Source organism: Lupinus angustifolius, chromosome LG04 (genome assembly GCF_001865875.1).
Source record: "Lupinus angustifolius cultivar Tanjil chromosome LG04, LupAngTanjil_v1.0, whole genome shotgun sequence".
Classification (NCBI taxonomy): Eukaryota; Viridiplantae; Streptophyta; class Magnoliopsida; order Fabales; family Fabaceae; genus Lupinus; species Lupinus angustifolius.
The window spans coordinates 9414826-9440008 of record NC_032012.1 but is presented as its reverse complement, the minus strand read 5'-3'; the positions used below and the strand labels follow the sequence as shown (position 1 = coordinate 9440008).

The 25183-nt window shown below is 31.7% G+C and overlaps 4 protein-coding genes across 8 annotated transcripts; 2 read left to right on the top strand and 2 right to left on the bottom strand.

The window, feature by feature from the left end:
* On the top strand, positions 4290-7941 carry LOC109345624 (PAP-specific phosphatase HAL2-like). The gene is made up of 3 exons (XM_019584731.1): positions 4290-4915; positions 6359-7046; positions 7529-7941. Exons 1-3 carry the CDS (start codon positions 4486-4488, stop codon positions 7830-7832), a joined length of 1422 nt encoding a protein of 473 aa, XP_019440276.1. The 5' UTR covers positions 4290-4485; the 3' UTR covers positions 7833-7941.
* On the top strand, positions 9883-10570 carry LOC109345627 (glycine-rich cell wall structural protein 2-like). Of its 4 annotated transcripts, none has more exons than XM_019584736.1 (2): positions 9885-10168; positions 10202-10570. In XM_019584736.1, the coding sequence occupies exons 1-2, from the start codon at positions 10049-10051 to the stop codon at positions 10517-10519; spliced, it is 438 nt and encodes a 145-aa protein (XP_019440281.1). In that variant the 5' UTR covers positions 9885-10048; the 3' UTR covers positions 10520-10570. The 4 variants fall into 4 exon arrangements, with proteins under 4 accessions (XP_019440280.1, XP_019440281.1, XP_019440283.1 ...); XM_019584738.1 differs by having other exon boundaries at positions 9887-10164; positions 10216-10570; XM_019584739.1 differs by having other exon boundaries at positions 9888-10153; positions 10217-10570.
* LOC109345626 (secretory carrier-associated membrane protein 3-like) lies at positions 11594-17032 on the bottom strand. Of its 2 annotated transcripts, XM_019584733.1 has the most exons (12): positions 16730-17032; positions 15671-15787; positions 15481-15543; positions 14847-14880; positions 14472-14594; positions 13881-13943; positions 13679-13772; positions 13031-13076; positions 12876-12943; positions 12314-12362; positions 12048-12113; positions 11738-11932 (listed from the first exon to the last, which is right to left on the bottom strand). In XM_019584733.1, the coding sequence occupies exons 1-12, from the start codon at positions 16784-16786 to the stop codon at positions 11846-11848; spliced, it is 867 nt and encodes a 288-aa protein (XP_019440278.1). In that variant the 5' UTR covers positions 16787-17032; the 3' UTR covers positions 11738-11845. The 2 variants fall into 2 exon arrangements, with proteins under 2 accessions (XP_019440279.1, XP_019440278.1); XM_019584734.1 differs by lacking the exon at positions 16730-17032 and having other exon boundaries at positions 11594-11932; positions 15654-15764.
* Positions 17888-21837, bottom strand: LOC109345625. Its single transcript, XM_019584732.1, has 5 exons — positions 21235-21837; positions 19807-19856; positions 19621-19698; positions 18856-19441; positions 17888-18708 (listed from the first exon to the last, which is right to left on the bottom strand). Exons 1-5 carry the CDS (start codon positions 21379-21381, stop codon positions 18169-18171), a joined length of 1401 nt encoding a protein of 466 aa, XP_019440277.1. The 5' UTR covers positions 21382-21837; the 3' UTR covers positions 17888-18168.

The window sequence follows — 25183 nt, the reverse complement described above, 5'->3', positions numbered from 1 at the left end:
CTTTGGACTAACTTCCTCAAATCTCAATATTATTGTCTGATATATTATATAACCTATCAAGAGCTCCAAAATAGCATAGTCATACTAGTTTGTCATCCCCAACTATTAATGTTGTTTATCATACCAAGAAACAAAACTTTAAAGAAACCAAATATTGATATAACAAGTGGCTTGAGGACACAAGAAAAACCCAACATAAAATAATGGATGAAAAGAAAATTGTTGTATCTTTGTGCTTCGGATAGAAACAAACATTGGATCACATCTTCTTCAGTCTCAAACTTTGTACCACTTTATGTATTATTTCATTCTCATTTGTTAGAAAATGTAAAGTTAATATATATTTAATTTATGTTTTATTTTTTTGAACAATAAGAAACAAAGGATACACGAAGTGATACAAAGTTTGGAACAAAAAAAAATGTGGCTCAAATAAACATAATGTGCTGGTCATGAGTGGGGTCTATATAGCTTGTATTAAAGGGTCATTATGACCTTTAGGTTTATATAATTACTACTAATTGCTAATTAATCTAAGCATTAATATTAAGATAAGCCTTGAGATGATGCATTGAAGTCAAGTGGACAATTTTTGAGAATTCTGTCCTTAGGCATCTTTTTTGTCACCTAGCTCAAGGCCCTATACCCTACAAATCAGGTGCACCCTACCTCAGTACAAATTCACTAGCCCAACCAGACTCTGCTCAAAACTACTCATCCATATTGTGCATCTCTTAATCACCATTTATTTTTGATAGACTTCTTTTAATCACCTTTCAAAAGGGTATCTGTTTTTGGAAGGAAAAATGTGTACTACATGATAATATCTAGACAGAAAATATAGTCAAGTTATTGATAATATAACATGATGTCAAAATTTGTTAAATATTAAGAACTTTTTGATTTGTAATGAGTGTAATGGATTGACTTGAATTAATCAAGATTTTAATATACCTTCCAAATGACATGGTTTAGGATAGAGAAAAATGTTAATATAATATGATTAAATTACAGTGAAAACACTTCCAGGACAAAGACTTGAATTCAAACCAAACTTTCAAGTTTCAACCTATTGAAAAGGGAGTTGGCAACTACAAATATGCATTGTTTTCCAAAATATAATATTAGGCAGAAGAGAACACTGCAATATATATCATTAGAGCATGTTCGGTTTATTTAAGTGTGAAGTACTATATTGGATAAGAGGGAGAAAAGTGAAAGGATTTATAAGTGGAAAAACTCATAGAACAATTGCCTTAAGGTTTTGGTTCAAGACATTAACAATGGAACTCATCGCTGATTGAAGGCTCCTTAGTCGCAGTCGGGTCCAATAGGAGAGTTATGTGTAAATAGAAGCTTTAATCCATCTTGTATGAAGGTGGCAAGCTGGTATAAATCTAAAACTATCATGCTTGCTCATGAAAACGCAAATAAGTGAGTTATAACGAATAACTTTGTTTCTTCAACTAGTTTATGAAGTTATAGTTTTTCACTCTTGACTTATAATCTCTCCATCACCTTATAAACTCAGAGATGAATTACATAACACATGTTGGAAAGTAAGTCTCACATTGCATACTTTATTGTCTTGGGAATGGTTTAAATACTTGTTGGACTACTCCTTTTATTACCCTTTTATTACCAGTTGGTTTTGAGATGGAACCTTAACAACGCATACAGCGCTACGAGAGAATATAAAAGCAAGTGAGTTAGCCAACCCCACCACTATTCCAACCTTCACTTGACCTCTCTTTGGAATAAGACGCTCAGAATAGCTCCCATAGAACCTTCTTCTTCTTGTGCTGTTGATCTTGCTAACTCTTGCACTTGCACCACCCATTTCACTCTCTTTTGTTTTTATGTTCATTCTCTTTCTCTCTTTCTCCCTTGGATCTGCTTCTAGTTCTTCTACTTATGGTTCTTATATAGATGTTAAGATCATTCATGTTACTCTAAACTAACCTGAATCATGGCTATTATTACAACATTTGACACTGTTTTGTACTATGACTGAAAAGGTGTATGAGTATGAGAGACTGTTTACGGGATTTGAACTCGGCAAAAGACAATAACCTTAATGTTAGCACCGACACTGTACCATGATGTTGCTAGGGCGGTGATAAACAAAATTCATTGCACATATGACATATCCATCAAATTAGTGTGGGGCAGTAGTGACCTATGCCAAGGACAGTGATGTTTGTAGGGCGGTGATGCTCTTTAGTCCAAAGGACAATGACAAGCCATGCCATTTTCACTTTCACTTTTCACCATTTCATATATAATGCTCCTATTATCCATTCTCACCTACAATTCAAAAGGTCAAGATAATCATCCATGGATGAGCAAAACCAAGAAAAAGGAGTGAAAATTTCGTAAACTGAAAGTGCTAGCACACCTTGAAAGAATGTCACTTCTCGTGTTTTAAATTGTAGTTGGGATTACGTACGATTGTGGTCATTGCAGCCATTGTGATGCGGATTGCGGCCATTGTGATGTGAATTATTTTGTGAGTAAAAACATATTTTGACATCGATGCGGTCTAATATACCCCGCAGTTGCATTGCAGTCCAATACGATCCGATGTGGTTGCGTTGTAGTCACGTCACTGTGAATCGGTATCACACTACAATTGGCTGTGATGTGATGTCATTGCAGTGGTCATGAATTGTTCAAATTTAGCTGTGACGTATAATCTACTGCAATTGGTTGCGTTGCAGTCACGTCACTGTGAATCGGTATCATACTACAATTTATGAAACATGAATTGTTCAAATTTAGCTGACCATAGTTGGATTGGACCATGATGTCATATAATCCTCCATTAATGTATAGTTTTTGTTATTTTGGATGAGTGCATTAGTAAACAATAAAATATAATTGGCACAATGACTAGTACACAAGTAAGATATAATTATTTTCATAATGTCATGATGTAATTCTCTTTTCTTTATCTTTATTATTTTATTTAGGACTTTAAGACAAGATGAAGAGTAAAATAAAATGAGTTCTAATTTTTGATATAATATTTCCATATCCACACTCCTTGAATAATAAAAGAGTCGGTGTCAATAAATATAAATAATATTTGCAACCTCTTTATAAAGAAATAAACTGTATTTAACGTTCAAGTTTCCATATTAGTCCAAAGAAATCAACTTTAATCTTATATATGGAAAAAATAAACCCACCCCTAAATCATGAACAAAATCCTTTCCTTTACTCGAAAGGTAAGTACTTAATTTTTTTTATTTTTAATAATAAAACTATTATTTTATTGTATATAAAAAGTAAGTAATATCATATTATTTTATTTCCTTTATTCTTTGTAATATTTGTCTGCTGAATCATCACTTCTAAATCATTAGGAAGTAATTTGATTTTCCAATTGGTTAGTTGTGGATGAGCACATATTCATATTTTTTGGAGATATAATAGTTGTGATAAATAGCCTATTAAAGTGGAGAGATAACATTAATTAAAACAACAAAAAAACATAATATAATAATAGGTGAGCTACTAACACATAATAATATCTATATAAGTAGTAAGAGTAGTTTTATGATTTTGAGAATATATTCTATCTCACCCTACAATTTAACCACTAACACCAAGTAAAAAAAATATTTAATTACATAAATATGTCATAAGGGTGAATTTCTTATTTATATATAAATTAGATCTTATTTTTAAATTATCTAATATACATCAAATACCATATAAGGTAGATATGATTATCAATACTCATATTTATCCTTTTTTTTAACTCTCAACATATATTTTTTCAGTATATCTTATCCATATAAGGCTTAATCATGTACAATAATATATACTATTATATCATATCCTTTCATATGAAATTGATCTTAAGGATCAAACAATATCATAAAAATTACCTAATTAGGGTGGTTAAATATTTTTCTTCTACCAACAAATCATTGATTTAATAATTAACGGGTGTTGGTTCAAGTGTTATATGTTTGATTTTCCTTAAGTAAGATATTGAGTTCGAGTCTTATAGATGAAAAAATGTACCTACGTTGGGAGAGTTAGCCTCACATACATGTAGATTTTTCAATTTAAACATAATTATCTATAGTATGAGGATACTTGTGGGAAACAAAAAATCATTGATTTAATGATATAAAACTTGATTAGATTTATATGATGACCAAAATATCAAAAATTCGATTTTTTTTTTTTAAGATAAGACTACTTTAACTGCAAAATTCTCTCCATTTTTGATTAATCTGGTATAACTAGCATGTGTTGACTAACCTACACGCTTTTGGGAAAGATTCCAACGCAAATATTGGTGCTCCCTTTTCATTAGGGTGCTGAATTATTATCCCATAATCCCATTAAACGTCAAAAAACGCCACCTTCTCTATCATCCAATATTCATAACTATCACCCACCACTCCTAAGCAGCACTGAAAGACACACAAAGAGAGATATCTTAGTTCTAACTTCAAAAACACTCACATGTCTTTGTTTTGTTCAACCTTTGGTACAATAATCCCACGTTTCTTGGGACTTCAAACTACTACATATGATGTTTCTACCTTATTCACACTCACCCATGTATTAGAATCACGTTCAACCTTTATCTCACATTATAAATTACCACACACCCACAACGTTAAAAGCCACATTGGTTTTGTGTCTAAATTCGACCACACTTTTTCTTCTTCTTCTTCTTTTGTCATGGAAGAAGAAGAAGAGGATAAACAAAAAAAGTTTGGTCTTTTCTGTGACCCAGAAGAAGAATATATCAAAGAATTGGATGTTGCTGTTAGAGCAGTGCAGATGGCATGTTCTCTCTGCCAGAGAGTGCAAGATACTCTGATTTCAAATACTAGGACCAATCATCAGGTTCATTCCAAGGATGATAATTCTCCTGTTACTGTGGCAGGTAAATAATTTGGTAAAGCTTTTGTTTCTACTTTACTCTTTGTTTTTGTTCTTAATTCATTGTTGGTGCTGTTGTTTTCTAGCCAAATGGGTTTAGCCTAATTTGCAGCCACATGGGTTTGTACCTTTATTTGGATTTGTGCATTGGATTTTTTATGTTATCTTGCAGCAACTTTGGATGGTGGAGGTTTCTGTGGTATTTAGCAAATATACAAAACTCAATTCAACTATGTGCTTGAAAATAGGTTAGGTATATTGAATCACCAAATTTGTGGGGTAACTTCACAATTTAGGGTGCTGTGTGGTAACTTGATTAAATGCTTATTCAAGTAGCTATTTATTTTTAAATAAGCTAAAAAGAACTTATTCTCATAGGCTTGTCTGACTAGCTTATTGGAATAAGGTAAAAAGAGTTTATTAGAAGTTCATAAGTTATTCTTATAAGTTCAATACTCTATAAGCTCTTACAAACTTCTTCTTAGTCTATGGAAAGTAAAAGAAATTATAAAATTTACCTAAGTTGTAGTTGTACTTATGATCCAGTCAAATTATGACAATTGTCTGATACAAGAGGCCATAATCTAGTCAATACTTAGGTTTAATGACATAATTATTGGCAGGGATAGTGACAGTTAAATTTGGAGCCTTCATGGTTTTTTAAAAGCCAATTGGTGAAAAAGCTGCTTTCAAACTCTTTTCCTGGAGACACTATTGGAATAACTATATTACTATGCATAACTGCTACCTAAAGTGTGTCGGACTTAACAGAACCATAGTATCACTCCGAAAACTTTCAAGGAAAAAATGTTTTTTTCGTAACAGAAAAAACTTTCTAATCCCTTTGTATATCCATCATGGAGAAAACTCCTTGGAATTTGGAAAGATTATAAACCAGGCTACCAAAGAGAGGGTTTAGGCTCTTATCCTGCTAAACACCATGCTTTAGAAAGAATAGAAGTTTTCCAAAAGATTGAAAATATTTCACTGTGAAATTTTTTAGTTTATTTTTCAATTTATTGGTTAGACATTTCCCAGTGTTGGCTTTACATTTCCAATTTTAGATGCCACTATCAGCATTGAATTTAATTAAGTGCAATCCATTGGAAATATATTAATTATTCATCATCTTTATTGTAAATTTTAGTTGCATACATATCCTCTTTTCTCTTTGTAAAGTTCTGATATACTATGATTATAGATACTCATAGTCTCAGGTTTCACTCACTAATGTAAAGGGCTATGATCAAAGTTATGATGTGTACTTCATTATATTTTATTACTGCTTTGGTCACTTGATGGTAGAAGCTTATTTGCCTGGGATTTGTAAAGTAAACTGTTTATGCTTGATTGATCAGTCTATTGCTGGCAGCTTGAGATTTTACATTCATACTCATAATCATGTTTAAATTGTATGCTTTCATTAACAATTATGCTATTTAAATAGATTGGAGTGTTCAAGCAGTTGTCAGCTGGGTGTTGTCGGAGTGTTTCGGGAGTGAAAATGTCTCCATTGTTGCTGAAGAAGATGTTCAAACACTCTCCAAGGCTAATGCATCTGGACTGTTAGAAGCAGTAGTTGAAACCGTAAACGAATGTCTAGCTGAAGCCCCTCGATTTGGAGTACAGAAGCCAATACCAGCTCTCGGAACTTCAGAGGTTCTTGAAATCATTAGTCGTTGCAACTCAATTGGCGGTCCAACTGGAAGATTTTGGGTACTTGATCCGGTCGATGGCACATTGGGATTCGTACGTGGAGATCAATATGCTGTAGCTCTAGCACTCATAGAGGATGGAGAAGTGGTGCTTGGAGTTCTAGGGTGTCCTAACTATCCAATGAGAAAAGAATGGTTAAGTTATCATCACCGGTATCATAGGATTATATCCAAGTTGACTCCTCCAACTTCTGAAACTTGGAACAAAGGTTGTGTGCTATATGCTAAAAGGGGTAGCAGGGAGGCCTGGATGCAACCTCTGCTCCAAGCCAATAAGATGTTCGTATGGCCAAACCATGCAAAACGAGTTTCCGTCTCTTCTATTGACAATCCAGCACTCGCCACGTTTTGTGAACCAGTTGAGAAGGCCAATTCAAGCCACTCTTTTACTGCAGGACTGGCTCACAGTGTTGGCCTCAGGTGCCTTTTTTAAAATTTCATTAGCATGAGAATTGTTTCTTATCTTCTTTTCTTTTTTTTGTTTTGAATATCTGGTATTAGATCCAGTTAATGTTTGTAATCTAGAGATAAAGAGTCTCTTAGGATATGATGGCTAGCAGAAAATATTGATCTGTATAGTGCATGTTCCTTACTCAAGGACTAGTTACATTCCTATTTATCTTCTGAAAAAGATGGAGAATTCAACACATCTTTCAGAAAAGTGTGCAGTAAGTAGACAATATCAGTTTACTAGTATAGTTCTATTGTTTGAACAGCATATTTGCCTATTGGCACTGTATATATCTATGTCTCACTTTTTATCTTTATATACGCATTTAAAAAATGTATCACAAAATCAAAGCAACATTGTATTTTGTCTCCCCTTTTCATGTTCATGGATTCTTTTTATTAGTGTAGTTGTAGCTTTGTAAGTTAGCGCTAATAACATCATACATATGCAGGAAACAACCATTAAGAGTATACAGCATGGTCAAATATGCAGCCATAGCTCGTGGAGACGCTGAGCTTTTCATGAAGTTTGCAAGGGCCGGTTACAAGGAGAAAATATGGGATCATGCTGCAGGTGTCATTATCATACAGGAGGCCGGTGGCGTGGTAACCGACGCTGGAGGACGACCCCTAGACTTTTCGAAAGGTTTATACTTAAAAGGCCTTGACCGCGGTATAGTTGCTTGTTCCGGAGCTACACTACATGGAAAGATCATTGATGCTGTTGATGCTAGCTGGGGCTCTTCTAGCCTTTGAGGCTGTTTCTATTAACTTAAGATGTACAAGCAACAATAATGTGAATAATATCTTATCTTTTGTTTTATGTTTTACTCTATTTCTTAGAAATCTCCATATTTTTCACCTCGACCTTCAGTTATTATTGATGTATTGGTAACAGCATGGCACAGCCTTCATTTTACATTTACTTTAGTCAATTAAGGGTGAATTTCGTTTTACATTTAGGTTTGTTTGCGAGTTTTTGTTTGTAGGTAAGGGAATGAGAAGACTCGGTAACTATAAAATACATTTGTGAGATAGTTCTTAAGCCTTCATATTTCCCTCATTTTCACTCTGAAAGTTAACTTGCAAGCGACCCTTAAGTTTACTTTAGAGGAGCCTTATATCATATAAGATTCATAGCATTGATGTTCATATCCTTCTAATGAGTCCCAAATACATACCCATTATTTTTCTCTACTTCTCACTCCATTATTCTTAAGCTAGAAGTAAAATAAATATTTGGTTTAGAAATTATTACATGATCACATAGCTTTTCTAAATTGATGTAACCTATTACAAATATTCAGACTAGTTGTTATTCTCCATAACTCTAAATGAACAAAGGTCATAACACTTTGCATACAATACTATAATACTCATCTTCTGATTCTGTCACAAAAATTGAAAGATCAGAGTAATAAAACACAGAGTTGTATGAGTAACAACTAACAACTCTATGATATATATCGGGATCACATCTTCTGTACTATTTCATTCATATCAGTCGAAAAATATAAAGTTAATATATATTTAATTCTTGTTTTATTTTCCTGGTCAATGAAAAAACAAGGGTACACAGAGTGATACATATCTTGAGACAAAATATATATTAAAGGCACAAAAGTAGTGAAAATGTATTGTTGAACTTACGATTAGGGGCAATTGATGCAGATGCATATATTTTTCTTGCATTTGTAATCAAGACACTCCATATAGAAACATTCATTATAGCAGTCTATGTCAACATTACACTTTGATGCTGTTATCATGTGATCAAATCAAATAAAGGGAATGTTACTAATGAAATGATGAAAATATATGTGACAGGTTATGAATGGAAAATGATAATAAAGAAAAGAAAGATTCACTTACCGTAGGTTAAATGAAAAATGAGGAAAAACAAGAGGAGCAATAATGTATAAATGATCTCAAATGCTCTTGCCATAATTTTACACATCTACTTGCCACCAAGCAAAAAAGTTTCATCACTTTATACTAATATTAAGAAATCAAAAAAAGAAATGTAAGTCCGACATCAAATCGGAAAAATCATATATTAATTTTAACTGATTAAACTATCTGATCGGACCAAATAACAAAGCATTATTATGTAACTCTTTAATATATTAACAGCTAAGGATTGTCCCTCAAAACCACTGAAATGATCACATAATCTCACAGCAAGAAGCATAGGGCATGAAAGTTTATCTAATCACAACAGATCTTTCTTTCTTTACCCCATTTTTATTTTATTTTTCTATCTTTTTGTCATGATGGACATGGCCAAAAGCCAAAAAAGAGACATAGTAATAAATGATAGCAGAAAATAAAAAATTATGAATTGATAAACCAACCTACACCTTTCATGTAAGTATTAACTGGACCACTTTTGGTGATGCCAAAAACTTAAATAACTCATACATATAATCACTTCACCCTCCAATGAAAGCAAACGGTTGCTAAATGATTAAGTATAGGAAAAGACATTTGTTTTATGAATATATTGTGTATACTCTAGTGCTTTTATGGTGAAGTTACACTTCACCATGTTTGCCAAAGTTGTGCTCAAATTTATATATTGAAGTCATTTTTAACCCATGCTCAAATTTGATTTTTTTACCATGAAGATACTTAATGTAACTCATGATGATGACAGAAACAGAAGATAGTGCATTTGATTTTACAAGTGTCACAAAACTATCCTTGAACTCACAAGTATAATAATTGCAAAGGACCTACTACAAGATCATAAATGTATCCATTTGTATTACATTGTATATGACTAATGATTCCAACTACATCTACCTCATTAATTTAATCATATACTAATTTCTTGTACACCCTTAAAGGCTTTTGGATTCATCATATCCCACTAAACACATTGAAATATTCTTTCTCCACTATCTCACCTTTTTTCTCATCAAACTTCAGTTCCTGAACACAACCTTGATTTGATTTCAAACTCATCCAAAATGAAACCTTTCACCACCTTTCTCCTTTTCACTCTACTTCTCCTTATAGCTGCTTCAGCATCTGTTGCAACTCGACCAGTTTCCACCGCATCCTCTTCACCTGATCCACTCAAACACAACAACAACAGCAACAGCAACAACAACAACAGCAAAAACAACAACAACAGCAACAACAATGGTGGTTACTTCTTTGGTCCCGGAGGAGGGTTCAACATACCCGGATTTGGAAATGGAATCATAGGAGGAGGGTATGGATCTGGGTATGGAAGTCCCAATGGAGGACACTCTAAAAATGGTGTAGTGAGACCAACCGTTGTGTGCAAAGACAAAGGCCCTTGTTACCAGAAAAAGGTTACATGCCCAGCTAAGTGTTTCACTTCTTCCAGTAGTTCCGGCAAGGGATATGGTGGTGGTGGCGGTGGTGGTAGTTGCACCATTGATTGCACTAACAAGTGTAACGCTTATTGTTGAAGGAAGCACATGCAGTAATAATGGTAACACTTGTTACTGGTACTACTAGTATCTGTAACTATTGATGGAAAAAATATGGGACAGTGTTGTTTTTTGCTTACTATTGTTATATATGAAAAATGTTTATTATTAAGGTGTTGCATTTGGAAGAAAGAAATAGGTAAATTACTCATTCTTGAGTGGGTTATATGTTCTAAGTTTTATATTTACATTTATTTTGAGAGTTGTGACTAACTAATCATAATTTAATAAGAAACTATGTTTGGTTGATAAGTTGTGTGAATAATAAATAGCAATGAATTTGGAGTGTATAGTAATATCACTATTTCCCTTTCAATGAGTTAATGCGAGTGGAAAACATGGTAGCTATTAAATATGAGAAAGAGCATAGTTTCTGGTCGTGGGTATTAGCTTTATACAGTTCATGTCACCACATTCATATTCTGATGATCTATTACATATATTTGTTTTTTTCTTTCTATATTATACATTTATTTAAGTTTTACATCTATACTTACTATTTAATATTATTTAATAAGGCGTTGTTTTGTCTTGTTAGATCTCCAGAAAAATTAAAAGGTTAAAAATTTGATTCCTGAAAGCGCCACTTATTGGGAGAAACAGTTACAAACACTCTTAAATGGATTGTTCCTTAGCGATAAGGTGGGGAATCCTAGTAATACCAAAAAGTAAAATATTAAAAGTGTGAAAGTTAAAAAGATTCTAACTTTAACATATTTAAAAACAATGAAAATGCTTTGATTAAAAGTACTAATAGTTACTTGTACAACAAATATATTTTCTATTGAAATGAGGTTCAATGGCTAATCACATAAAATGAGACAATTTTCTTTTTCAACAAAGGTAAGCCAAAGGAAACAACCTATTTTAGATGCGAAATTATCTTTCTCAATAAATATCGCTTTACATAATCAAGTATTACCTTTGATCTTATACAATCCTTTGAAAATCAACAAGGCCTCATGATATTATGCCAACTTCTTGTTGATGAAAACATGAATGTTGAACACTGAGAACACTATTGTGTATTGGATTATTCACATCTTAGGATCAAGCACTAATAGAAACATTGAATCATGTAATATGGTGCTATTTTAACTAATACATGCTTTATCCAAATGGCTCCTTCATACTATTTTGTAAAAATTGCACAGTTTGACTGAAATTGATGCAATCCTTGCATGTTAAACATGAGAGAAACAATTAAAACCAAAACCCAACACTCAGTAGAATATTTCTTATCCTCAATTTTTGTGGCTAAGTAATTTACAGCATCAATCAAAAGTCCAAACACAAGGTGATTTATCAAAATGCAGCCCTCATTGCTCCTCTTGCAGCCTCTTGCCTCATCTCCACGGCCTTACCGCTGCCACGGAAGTACATATACACTTGCTGTAATGCAACCAAAGAAAAAGTTAGCCAGTACTTCGGTTAGGTACATTCAATTTTCAAAGTGCTAGGTGTGTCTACTTAAAAGAAGTTAAAACATTGAAAAGTATAATCAAACCTGAATAACCCAGATGCTGATCAATGTCTCAATGCAGAAATATCCAAATCCAATGAAGTAGAGAATCTGTAAGCAAGTGGACAAAGATAAATACAACATCAATAACTCAAAAGTTGATTATTTTGACTGGAGAGATTTTGCAGCATTTGACAAATGTTAAGTTGGCTCAGCATGTCGAAGATTGCTTGAACAAAAAGGCAGTGTTCGATGAAAGAAAATTACGCCGCATGCAGGAATACGAAATATTTCAGGATAGGCATACTTACTCCAACCACAGCATGGCCATTCAGAACATCTATAGCAGCCAGAATGCCCCTGTATCAATGAGTAGAGTGCAAAGAATGAGGCAAAAACATTATGATAGTTGTAGCATCTTGAAAATATGGAACACATTAAATCCTAGATTTCATGCCTCTTACCAACATGCCTAACAGTTTGACTTTCTAGTCACTATAGGACCCCTTAGACCTCAACTCAGTTAAATTTGTTGCTGTCTAGAGTGATTATTCTTGTGTCCTAGGTTCAATTCATGTCAAATTCTATATTATTTTTTCAGATACTCCTTTCATTTCTTTTTTAGAAAACAACAAGAAAAGCCTTTTTCTAGCAAAGTGAGTCAACTGCATGAATTAAATGACACCATTGTGTTCCTCAAAAAATCAAATTTTCGGGAAGGCCACTTAAATTCTCGGTCTCCTTGTTACACAGGCAATGCCGTATAAGCAACTAGTGAACAATATTGTCATGTTCTCACTTGAGTCACTCCCTATACGGACATACATATACATATATATATATATATATTGTGTGTGTGTGTAATCAACTTACGTCAGGGATTTTCCTTTGAAAACTATAGGAGGAGCAACTGCAGCTAAGATGCAGAATCCAATGTGAAGCTGTAAACAGAAAAGGATGAGTCTAATTAAATTTCATCCTATATTACAAACATAGCTTACACGCATAAAGAAAAATAGTCATTTTACCAGGTAAAACATGAAAAACCATCCATAATTCAAAGCACTGTCAGTCCTGCAAAAATAACAAGACTAAACATCATCCTAAAATAAAAAAATGAATCATGTGATAGCATAACAATATTCGAATGATAAAGCTAAATCTCTCCAGTTTCATCATTGTATTCCGCCATTAGTGGAAACCCCTTCCAAATATGAATACAGAAAGGCTTATTTTTCTCCCGCTTTTTTGGGGTAGAATGACGGATTGAGCCTTGACCTCACGCAAACCACCCAAACCTTACACCACTAGACCAATCAAACTGGCTTTATATTCCTACTTCTGAAATCTCTAAATCACATGGACAACAAGTTTCTTCATTAGCCTGGATAGTCCCACAGATGCCAAAAATCGAAAATCAAATGGATTAGTCCATTTACTTCAGTTGTTCAAAACTTCCAGCTACTGTTATATTAACCATGGACATCACTAAGTGTGACAGAATTTAATCACACAAATGAACTCGGTCACACTCACCCGCTTCCAGTTACTCCACAATGTTCCAGTTTCTTCAACATTTTTTGGTCTTATACACGTGATGTTATATAAAAGAGATGCTTGCGATTGTCATTGGAAAAGATCAAACAGCCAATGCATGGAGTATCGAAAATAATTACCTAAAAGCACGATATAATGGGCGATACCATAGGACATATGCTCCAGGAACCCCTGATATGAAGTAGATAACAGAAAGAAACCATATTGTTACACCTGCAACAAAGAAGGGAGAGTTCCACGTGCATGGAATATTCTGACATCAGATTTGAAATTCAAGCCATTCAATAACCTAGAAAATCCATGCTCCATAGCAACACTGACCTTCTCCCTTAATCCAAGCGGCGGTGACAGCTATGATATTCCATGTAAGGCACGATACCAATCCTGCATCAGATTATTTTTCATCATCGACTGCGGACATATCGCACTCTAATATAAACTTTTTTTGGTAGAAAAATGTACGATAAAATGACTTACATAACATACTAGTGATTAGTTTATTCGTTTAGAAGAATCAATTAGAGAATTCATTCATCGTGCCTTTGTCTTACTCAACCATACAGGTCAGAGCCAACCATCCAAGTTAATGGTTTGAATCATTCAGACAAAACCAGTTTATCAACATCTCACTACCTATTCTCATACACTTCTCCTCTCCGATGCTTCAGTTTTACTCAATAGGCCTTACATTTATATAATTTAGGGGGTCGTAAAAATTAGAAAAGGTTGCCTTCATTACTTACTAGTATAACATGTAAAGTTAGTCATTGATGCTTAATTAAAAGCAATGCTGCAATAAGCAACCTCTCTTACAATGATGCAATTTGCAACCTCAATTATTGCTTGCATTAAAATAATGTGACCAACCAATAACACCCCCTCCAACCAACAAAATAAGATATGATTACATACCTAAAAATGAAGTAAATGCAATATATTGCAGTCTTTGAAGATGAATTGGAATTTCATTAGCAATATCATGATGGATAATTGGGAAAAGTGGTGGCCAATTCTTCACGTCAAGAGAAATTCCAGCTGCAAAATAAAATGTGAGCAAGCACTCCAAGAGTAAAAGCAGAACTGAAGATATTTAATGTGCAAGCGAAAAAGCATTAGTTTAAACTTTTTTGAATCTAAGTTCGGTTTTGTAGAATTGATGGACTGGTTCAAGAAATGGAGCACATACATAGTTCTAAAGTAGTGGTGTTTTTCACCATCCAATTGAATGCCAAAACAAACAAAAAACGGCCAAGGAAACAAGTAAACCTAACCCCGAACGTATATTACCTCGAGCAGCAGCTTCTTCTTTCCGTCTGACATCCTGTATTTTGATGAATGAATGCAAAAAAATTCAGGTAAGGATAGAAGATATCATTATTTGCAGAGGATAAAATATTTAAGATGCACAACTCCGGAGATCAACCTATCTTATAATCATAAGAATTTCAGATGCCCTCGTCATTTCAAAACTTTAAAAAGTAATATAGTATGAGTAATTGACAATTGTACAGATTAAACTACATTCACCATGAAAAAATAGATCAGAATTACAATTTAGAAGCACTCGAATAATCAATTTAGAAACAATTAACCTTATGGATGGTTAATAAATTCAATATTGTTTACTATTAATCACTTGTCTAGTTAATAGTTTCTAAACTGGATTTTTCATGAACTCATAAATTGTAACTCCGTCAAAAAGTATATTCCGCTGTCAATGTTAGTTTCTTTTAAATAATTTCATATCGAAGGGAATCAATGTTATATCATGCACAAGCTAGGGGAACTAGAAGAGAAGAGAAAGAAAAACAAAGATAACATATTACTGGAGGATGATCCAACTTGAGAATCTGAGATATTAACTAAGAGAACTCTCAACACAAAAGTGTACTGAAAGAGTCTATGAAATCCCATTGTATACCTCTTCCCGTCTTCTCAATTCAGACTCCTTAGCTTGGAGTTCCTTTTCCTTCTTTTTCAAATCCTAACGATGAAACCAAACATAATTGGAAAAGGCACAAACAATTCTAGCAACAAATCATGTAATACATTTATAAATGGAAAAAAGAGGATTGGGGATTCAATCATCCTCGCTTTTATTTTATACATACCGTTGATGGATCAAGAGGTATATTGATTGTCGCACCATAGCCATAATTATAACCAGCAGGTTCAGGATTAAGAGGTGAAAGCCTTGAATTTGAGGCAGGGGCAACACTTCCAGGGTTCTGACAATTTCAAAACATTAATATGCATAAAGTGTAGGCAAGAATTTGTGAATGATTTATAGTGTTTTTTTTATCACAGAGAAATACTATGGTTAAAGTTTCTTTGGAACACTAAGAATGAAAAAAACTAATACTTGCTCATGATCTTAATTATTAATATGATGCTCATGCTTATCAAAAATAAAAATGACAAAAAATTAACATGAAGTTCATTCTCTAACTACCTTTTTTTCCATATTTACCCTACTTCAAACTATGGCAAAAAAAGCAAATAAGATACATTCAATTTAACAAGGTTTATGGTCAATATTTTTTCTTTAGCTAATTCTCACGATCAAGGATCAATGGTGTCAATCTTTTTTTTGGTTTCCCACAGGTATCCTCGCACTGGAGGCAATCCTGTTCGAGCCAGGAACATCCAGTGAGTATTTTTTCCATCAACAAGACTTGAACACGAGACCTTACTTAAGGGGAATCAAACATGTAAATTGACATTTTAATCGCGGAAATATTATAAATGATTACTTATTACTCATATATTGAGCAGGGACTTCAACACTCAACAATGCCTCAGAAATTGAGCTTAGTTCAAAAGGAGTGATCCTAAAGGCCAAAACATTAGCAGACAACATTAAATCCTAGACAAAAAATAAAATCAAACAAAAAATAGAACTAACTTCACAGATATAAATATATTATTACAACCCAAAATCCGTTTTCTCATTTACATCAACTATAGACTATAGTATCAAACAAGTCAACCGACAATGAAAAATGCAGAATTCCCAAACCCAAAGTCCAAAACAAAAATAAAACTCATTGTTCAATCAAGGCTTGTAGATCACTGAACCAGATCGAATTCACTCCAAATCTCGCATACCCAATTCTCAAAAACTCAACTTTAAGAAAGCAACACTTGTGGGTAAGAGAGAAAATGCTTACAGAGAATGGATTAACTTCTTCTTCTGCAAAAGGGTTAGCATCGTAGCGACCAGCCATGAGAATAGAAAGATCTGAAAATGTATGGAGAAGAGAGTGGAGAATTAAAAGAAAGAAATGATTTTTGAAATGGGCAGATTAGAAAAAAGGAAACTTGTAATGCAAGGGAATGACGTAGAAAAGAAGAAGATGGAAATGGAAGCAATGTAGAGAAAGAAATAGTCTTTGCCTCTTTGGTCTGCTCAATGCAGCTTTCAACAACACAGAGAAATAGAAATTAGAAAGAGAAAGAGAAACTATAGACTTGGTTTCAACTTCGCTGTCATAACAACAACATAAATTTAAGAAAAAAAACAAAAATGTTTTTATTTGAATCCCAAGTTCGAATGTTCGATTTCTGGTAACAATATTTGTTATAAGTAGCAGTTGAAAGAGATTAGTTTTTTACTAAAAAAAATCTTATTTAAAAAGTTTATATCTGTCAGATGAATATCACATCATTTGGATGAAAATTAGTATTAAAATGTTCCATCCACTTTGCTATATAAGCAAAAAAACTTTATGAGCATTAATTTAAAGTATTATAATTACTAAATTACACAGTTGATAATAATTACATGAGAAAGGTTACTTAAAAACGAAACTGTTCATTATTGAAACTTTGAAGAAAAAAAATAATGAAAGTAGTTTTGAAACAATGATAAAAAATTTATGAACTTATTTGAATTGATAATTGGTACAAATGTCAAATATGTTTTGGTAAAAGATGAATGGGTCTTTGTATGAATTTATTTGATTGATATTTTTTCTATCTTTAAAAATATAAATTATACACCATAGTGGAAGAGCACTCCAGTTACTTATAATAAATTTAAAAAAGTTAATTTTTCACATAAGATTGTCTGGAATTTGATATTTTGTAGAATCAATTTAAAAAAGTTAATTTTTCCAATAACAAATTGTTACTCCCAAAATAAATAATGTCTCCAAAAAATATAAGGCTATAAAACAATCTCATATAATAACACTAAGGTTTCACATGAGAACTTAACTCTTTTCTTTCATGTATACTCTTGGACATGCATAATGAAACTACATACATCAAAGTCTATATAGATGGAGGTAACAAAAAAATGTTACTTAGGAGGGTACAAAATGTGATTATTATCGATTTCAATTCATAAATTCTCGTCCGCATTCACATTGTCATACTTAAAAATGTAGTATATAAGAGTCGGCTCGGTTGGTAAAACAAAGAAACACTAATTGTGAACATCTAACTTCAAATATCGGGAGCTACGCTTTTCCACCTTCCCCTTTTATAACAAAAGCATTACAAGAGCACCATATATATAAACATGTAAACAAAATCAGTGAATGAAGTAAGGATGCACTTAGATACACCAACTAAAATTGACCTTAAGGCCTAATCCTCAGCAATATCAGTTAGTTCTAACCCTTCTCTTTCCCTTAATTGGTGTGGCAGGCCTTTCCCCTGAAGTCCTACATGCACCCTTTTTTGGTCTACCAAAACCTTTCTTCTTGATAGGTAAAGATTCCACTGAAGATGGAGAATCAGTTTTACTTGGTTTCTTAGTTCCTTGTGACACCACAGATGCAAAGTTGCTTCCACCAACTACAGCCTTTGCAACGATCTTTCGGTTACCGGGGCGCACACTTCTTGGTTTCACATGAGGATTATTCTGTACAGGTAATTGAATAGACACATTAGCATTGGTGACTTTGTTGCTGCTAACACTCTTGAAACTTTCCCTCATTTTTTTGGTGACAAGGTCTCTTTGCACAAGAGCAGATTTATATTCGTGGGTGCTCTTGGAGTAGAATACTAGAGCATTGTTAGTGAGTAGCAACAAGTCTCTGAAAAGTTCTTTAGCTGAGTTAATTGTTTGGCTGCTAATTCTTGACCTTATAGTGTCAAAATCCATGTGCCTCCTTATCATTTTCTTGTACCTTCCTCTCTTCTGTAGTGAAATAGTAGTGCAGAGGTTAATTTAATAACCGAATATTGAGTTAAAGTGATAAACTGCAAATTATACAAAGGCATCTTATTGGTGTCTATGGTTGAAGAGGTGATAATTTATCAAATATAAAAGAGAAGCAACACTAACCTGACTATCAAGTCTGCGGCGGAAGGCCGAGGCACCTTTAGTTTCAAAAATAGAATCTAAAATCTCCATAATGTATTCCACTCCATCCCTTTTCGAGTTCCTATTTTGATCATCTACACCACAAGATTTGGCAACTTCACCATAATTGCTGGTAGAGCTTTCTCTACACCAAGACACAATATCAGCTGAATCTAATAATTCACTTTCTCCTACACTTGCTTCCTTAATATTTCTGCCACATTTCTTCCTCTTCCGCTTCCCTCTACGTTTTTTAATACATCCTCCTTGTCCTTCATAAATGATATGTGCTAACTTATCTACACTCGAAAGTTTGTCATGCTCAACTTTAGGCTTAGTCTCCATGTCTTCAGCGGGGCATTCAGGAGACCAGCTTGTCCTGGTTATATGTGTGAAACTCCCTGCAGATAGTCCATCTTTCGACGTCTCTTTGGTCGAAGATTCAACTTGCTCCAATTTCAGTGTAGGCACATCTAGTTCAGGATTATCTGAGTCATTTTCAACATAACAATCATTTCTTTTCTCATTCTTCCCAGCCTTAAGGAATTCAAGCTTTGATTGTAGAGACCTGAAACAAATATATTGAATAAATTATGCCCGAAATGCTGGCAAGAGCGCAGTAGTTTTCCATCACCGGGACTACGAATCCTAGAAGAATAAACTAAGACTTACTGAATTTAAGAATAATATTTTGTTGTCTTGTCACAAAAATCTCAGCTTGAAGAGAAAGGTAACAATGCAACTAACCCAATTGAATCTTCAGATATCTCTAGAGCTCTTTTCAGCTCTGCTACTCTTTTCTTCCTAAGCTCTTCAAACCAAGCCCTGACAATTACATTGTACCATAATACAATGAGACACAACATAAAACTTGTATGACATGTTCAAAAGCTATTTCATTAAACCTAAACCTTAAAAAGATGTTCTACTCACATGCTCCCAGAGTACTGTTGTTGCAAGTCCTCATACTTGGCTTTACAGACCTATAAAAGTAATATTGCTACTAAAATTAAAACTGGCCAAATAATTTTCTTTCATATTTTGTAGTAAATAAGAAAACCAAACACTTCCCTTAAGTTGAATAGGCATATCTAACCTTAAACTAGGAAACAATATAAGGTACTAAAACTCAACATGAAGGTTTTGGCATGTGTCTCTACAACAAACCAAGCTTAATTTCAAAGGAAACAGAACCAAGAAAAGCACAAACCATACATGTTACATAGATGGCTAATTTTTTTTTGTCTAGTTAATTAATTTAAACACAACTTTTCAACTTTCTGCCAAATTTGAACAAAATGTGCATGTTTGTTAGAACTTCTGTGTCATGTGCTGATTAGCTAAGTTACAAAAATAGAGGTTTGGCCATTATAATTTATTATACAAATTAAGCAAAAGGGTTTATGGTTGTGTGACCTCAGTGACCATGTGGTCCAGAAATCACTCGTCCAAACGGTGTCTCAATCCATGTTCCAAACCAATCAAATTGCTTAGGACATGGGAATGTGACACCATTAAGGACAGATGATACTCATCAATGAAATTGTAGCCGGCAACAAATTTGGACAAAGTGATACATGTACCTATCAGAGTAATTGCACGTGTATGTTACCCATTCTGTATAGGACACGTGTTTTCCACCGAATCGTTACACTAAAATGTCCTTTTATGTATCTTCAATTAATTATTATATTCTTTCCTTAGCAAGGTCTAAGAATTTCACTGTTTATTTGATGTAAATCTTTTAAATGTCCACCTAATAATAAAGTGGAATGCATGAACATGAAATATCTATTTAAAAAAATTAAATAGTAAGAAAACATATTTGTTAATTTTTATTATATGTCATAATTTTATTACGTTAGAATAAAGATATATATTTGTAATAGGTGATCTCCATCCTACACATATTAGTTTCCATGAATTCATTTTCAATAAATTTTTCAAAGGTCAAAGCCTTACACCTTTTCTTTATTATCTTATTTTATCTGAGTTTCCACTTAAGTATAATAAAATTACATTTTTTATCCCTAAAAAATAGTTTCCACTAAAATGTACAGAACAGAAAGAAATTGAAAAAAAATACATTTTTTTAGGGGAGAGAAAATACACAGTTAAGCACATATTTTAATAATAATTAATGCATATAATCAATTTCATTTCAAACGTGACAAATGCTAAGTCATAATTTCATTTCAGTATTTTAACTTTGAGATTATATGTTAGCGTTTTTAATTTTCAATTCTTCATATTATTTTAACTTTGAGTTTATATGTTAGCGATGGGACACTATTTTTTGTTTAAGAAGAGAAAATAAGAAAATAAAATCGAAATTTGATTTAATTGTTATTGTTCGTTTACCTCGGGGGTAAAAGTGTAAGGAGAAATAGTTCGTGCTCGGAGCTCGGCGGCGACGATATTCCAAGCTCGTGTCCCATGGCGGAGAATGGCCCCACCAAGGAGGAGCTCCTCCCAGGTGTCCCACCTCTCTATCACCTCCGTCCCCATCACCGCTCACGTCTACGCCCCTGATTAAAAACAACCACCAACTCCTTCGTTTTTTATTACAACTATATCCTGCGCACCCGGCTCACGTTAGCAAACGCCACCGTCAATAAAGAAAAAAGTACACCACCCTCTCCGGCAACCAAAAAATGCAATTTTTCGATGTGGGTATGGAGCGAAAAAGGTGGTTTCCGACCGGAATTGTAGGAAACTATGGTTTCTAGTTTAAGGTTGTATTTTTTGATTGGTTGAGGGTTTATTGTGTAAAATGAATTTAAATTTAGTTATTGAAACAAGGGGCTAAGGGATTTCTATTTGTTGCGCACATAAAGGTTTGAACTTTGAAGTGAGAAGCTACGCAAATTTGAGGAACCAAATGACAATTGCATTTTCCTAATTTCAGGTCTTGGCTTTCTCTCTCTACCCCTATTTTCTCTCTCCCCATTTGGGTGTCTCGTGTATGGATGAATTAAAGAGAAATTATGATTATGTCCTTCATCACTTACCTAAACTAAGCTCTTTCGAAGTTCGTAGTTGTCCGTATCAATAAATATCTTAAGTAAATCAACGTATTCTTAGTGTTTGTTTCTATTTTATTATTAGTGGGTGTTTAGGTGAGTGTGGCAAAATATTTAAATTAAATGTCAAATTGAACTACCATTGCCCATTGGCCTTAGGAATTTGAATTTTCCATTTTTTTCGACTTTGGTTTATTACGTTTCCATTTCATGGCGTTATGTTTTTCTCACGGTACGTGCAATGAATTTTTTATAAGCATGGTTCGTGTTATGATAGTGACATATTAGATTGGGAAAAAAATATGTTAAAGCTTTAATGGCTTATATTCATTTTTTTTGTCAAGGGGCACCACTACTTATAATAAGTTATTAATTATCTAATAGTTATTACTTATGGGTTGAATCCCATATATGAAACTCTCAATTATGTAGAATTATCTAATAGACTTAGCATTCCCATCTTTATTCAATAAATGTTAGAATAATTCCAAGTAATATGTAGAATTGTCATTGACATTTTCCAAGTGGCACTACCCATGCCACCCTAGAAATAAATTAACTTTCATTATGTCAATCACTATCAACCAACTACTATGAAGGAGTTGGAATAAAAGTGTAGGTATTTGTTTGGCGTTCTACATCATCCACAAAGACAGTGTTAGGGAACTACGTGGTCCATACTTATCGAGCAACGTTGTATAGGATAAATATCAATCAATTCCTTTACCTCTTAATGATCGATACTTGAGTGAAGTACCTTATTAAATCTCGGAATTACTAATAGATCAAGGTTTCAATTCATAAAAACAATATATGTCGGGAGAGACAATTATGAACTCCGAAATGTATTATTTATTTACCCATGGAGTGAGGAATACTTTTGCTACCCAAAAAATTCCGTTACCTCTTGGATGTAACATGAGACTATACCCTTTACCTCTTCTAGGTAGAAATGCTACTTATTCAACACTTAACATTTTATAAACCCTTGGAAAAGTAATAGTAAGATAACAGATATATAATTGATACTTTAATTTTAAAAGTAAATATGTATTTTAGTTTATCATATTTACTTTACTAGTTTTATGCTTCGAAAATTAAAAAAATAAAAAATTGTCCCCAAAATTTTTAAATGTGGATCAAATTAGTATTTTTTGGAGTCAAATTAATCTCTACTGAATGTTGTCATTATCAAATAATTTTATGGCTAATCACACTTCCTAACACATGGAGTGGTACAAAAGTTGGACTGATCCCTTGTGTTTATAGGTAGCTTTAACCATTAATCTATTCCATTCTTTTTTTTTATTACCAAGGTATCCCTCAGTAAGGAATTAATCTCTTTTGATGTTTGTGACTGTCCCATCCAACAATGTCACTCCATAAATTGAAAAATCGACCTTAAGAATCCAGTGCTTTGTACCACTTTACCGACGTCTCATTGGTTTTCTATTATATTTCTTATTTAGTTGTCTGAGTTAGACTATTTTATATATGCTTCCCCCATGCAACAAAAAAAAGTATTTATAAGCATCCCTTTTCCCTGCTCTAGTTGTAGGGTACCACATAATATATGGTGAGGGTTATGCGTTGATAAGAATTGATGGGATCATGAAATTAAGGAAGAAAATAGGAAGATCAGAAAGAAGAAGAAAAAATGAATTTGGATCATACCGAAGCACCTAAAAAGAAGATAAAGAGTTTATCTAGAAAGAAGGAACAGAATAATACTTTTTTAAAAATATAAAGTACCATTTGAACACTCATACATCGATAAATGACTAAAAATGTATTTAGGCATAGTTTTTAGTTTTACAAACATATAAATCAATATATGAAAATATGTTAAGAGTTTCACTATCTCATTCTATGTTTTTCACTATCTCATTCTATTAGTTCTCTTCATTTATTCTTTGCCTCTCTCTTCCACTTACCACTTCAAAGTTACTTATGCAATTTTCACGGACTAACACATTATTATTATTATTATTATTATTATTATTATTATTATTATTATTATTATTATTATTATTATTATTATTATTATTATTATTATTATTATTATTATTATTATTATTATTATTATTATTATTATTATTATTATTATTATTATTATTATTATTATTATTATTATTATTATTATTATTATTATTATTATTATTATTATTATTATTATTATTATTATTATTATTATTATTATTATTATTATTATTATTATTATTATTATTATTATTATTATTATTATTATTATTATTATTATTATTATTATTATTATTATTATTATTATTATTATTATTATTATTATTATTATTATTATTATTATTATTATTATTATTATTATTATTATTATTATTATTATTATTATTATTATTATTATTATTATTATTATTATTATTATTATTATTATTATTATTATTATTATTATTATTATTATTATTATTATTATTATTATTATTATTATTATTATTATTATTATTATTATTATTATTATTATTATTATTATTATTATTATTATTATTATTATTATTATTATTATTATTATTATTATTATTATTATTATTATTATTATTATTATTATTATTATTATTATTATTATTATTATTATTATTATTATTATTATTATTATTATTATTATTATTATTATTATTATTATTATTATTATTATTATTATTATTATTATTATTATTATTATTATTATTATTATTATTATTATTATTATTATTATTATTATTATTATTATTATTATTATTATTATTATTATTATTATTATTATTATTATTATTATTATTATTATTATTATTATTATTATTATTATTATTATTATTATTATTATTATTATTATTATTATTATTATTATTATTATTATTATTATTATTATTATTATTATTATTATTATTATTATTATTATTATTATTATTATTATTATTATTATTATTATTATTATTATTATTATTATTATTATTATTATTATTATTATTATTATTATTATTATTATTATTATTATTATTATTATTATTATTATTATTATTATTATTATTATTATTATTATTATTATTATTATTATTATTATTATTATTATTATTATTATTATTATTATTATTATTATTATTATTATTATTATTATTATTATTATTATTATTATTATTATTATTATTACCAACATGGCCACATGGGTTTGTTTCTTCATGTGACTCTCCACACCACATTATGTTCTTACAAATTATGTTCATGGAAAGGAGTACCTTCATGCAAAGTCAAGAGCACCATGATATATATGCAGTGAAATT

What these genes read in the sequence shown, in the direction of transcription:
- LOC109345624 (XM_019584731.1), top strand. Translation starts at nt 4,486, where the DNA reads ATGTCTTTGTTTTGTTCAACCTTTGGTACAATAATCCCACGTTTCTTG. An exon ending in TTCTCCTGTTACTGTGGCAG is followed by an intron (nt 4,916 to 6,358) that starts GTAAATAATTTG and finishes CTATTTAAATAG; the next exon opens with ATTGGAGTGTTCAAGCAGTT. An exon ending in GCTCACAGTGTTGGCCTCAG is followed by an intron (nt 7,047 to 7,528) that starts GTGCCTTTTTTA and finishes ATACATATGCAG; the next exon opens with GAAACAACCATTAAGAGTAT.
- LOC109345627 (XM_019584735.1), top strand. Translation starts at nt 10,049, where the DNA reads ATGAAACCTTTCACCACCTTTCTCCTTTTCACTCTACTTCTCCTTATA.
- LOC109345626 (XM_019584733.1), bottom strand. Translation starts at nt 16,786, where the DNA reads ATGGCTGGTCGCTACGATGCTAACCCTTTTGCAGAAGAAGAAGTTAAT. An exon ending in TGCATTTACTTCATTTTTAG is followed by an intron (nt 13,944 to 14,471) that starts GTATGTAATCAT and finishes AATCTGATGCAG; the next exon opens with GATTGGTATCGTGCCTTACA. An exon ending in TCAGCATCTGGGTTATTCAG is followed by an intron (nt 11,933 to 12,047) that starts GTTTGATTATAC and finishes GTTGCATTACAG; the next exon opens with CAAGTGTATATGTACTTCCG.
- LOC109345625 (XM_019584732.1), bottom strand. Translation starts at nt 21,381, where the DNA reads ATGGGGACGGAGGTGATAGAGAGGTGGGACACCTGGGAGGAGCTCCTC. An exon ending in CTTACACTTTTACCCCCGAG is followed by an intron (nt 19,857 to 21,234) that starts GTAAACGAACAA and finishes TTACTTTTATAG; the next exon opens with GTCTGTAAAGCCAAGTATGA. An exon ending in ATATCTGAAGATTCAATTGG is followed by an intron (nt 19,442 to 19,620) that starts GTTAGTTGCATT and finishes TATTTGTTTCAG; the next exon opens with GTCTCTACAATCAAAGCTTG.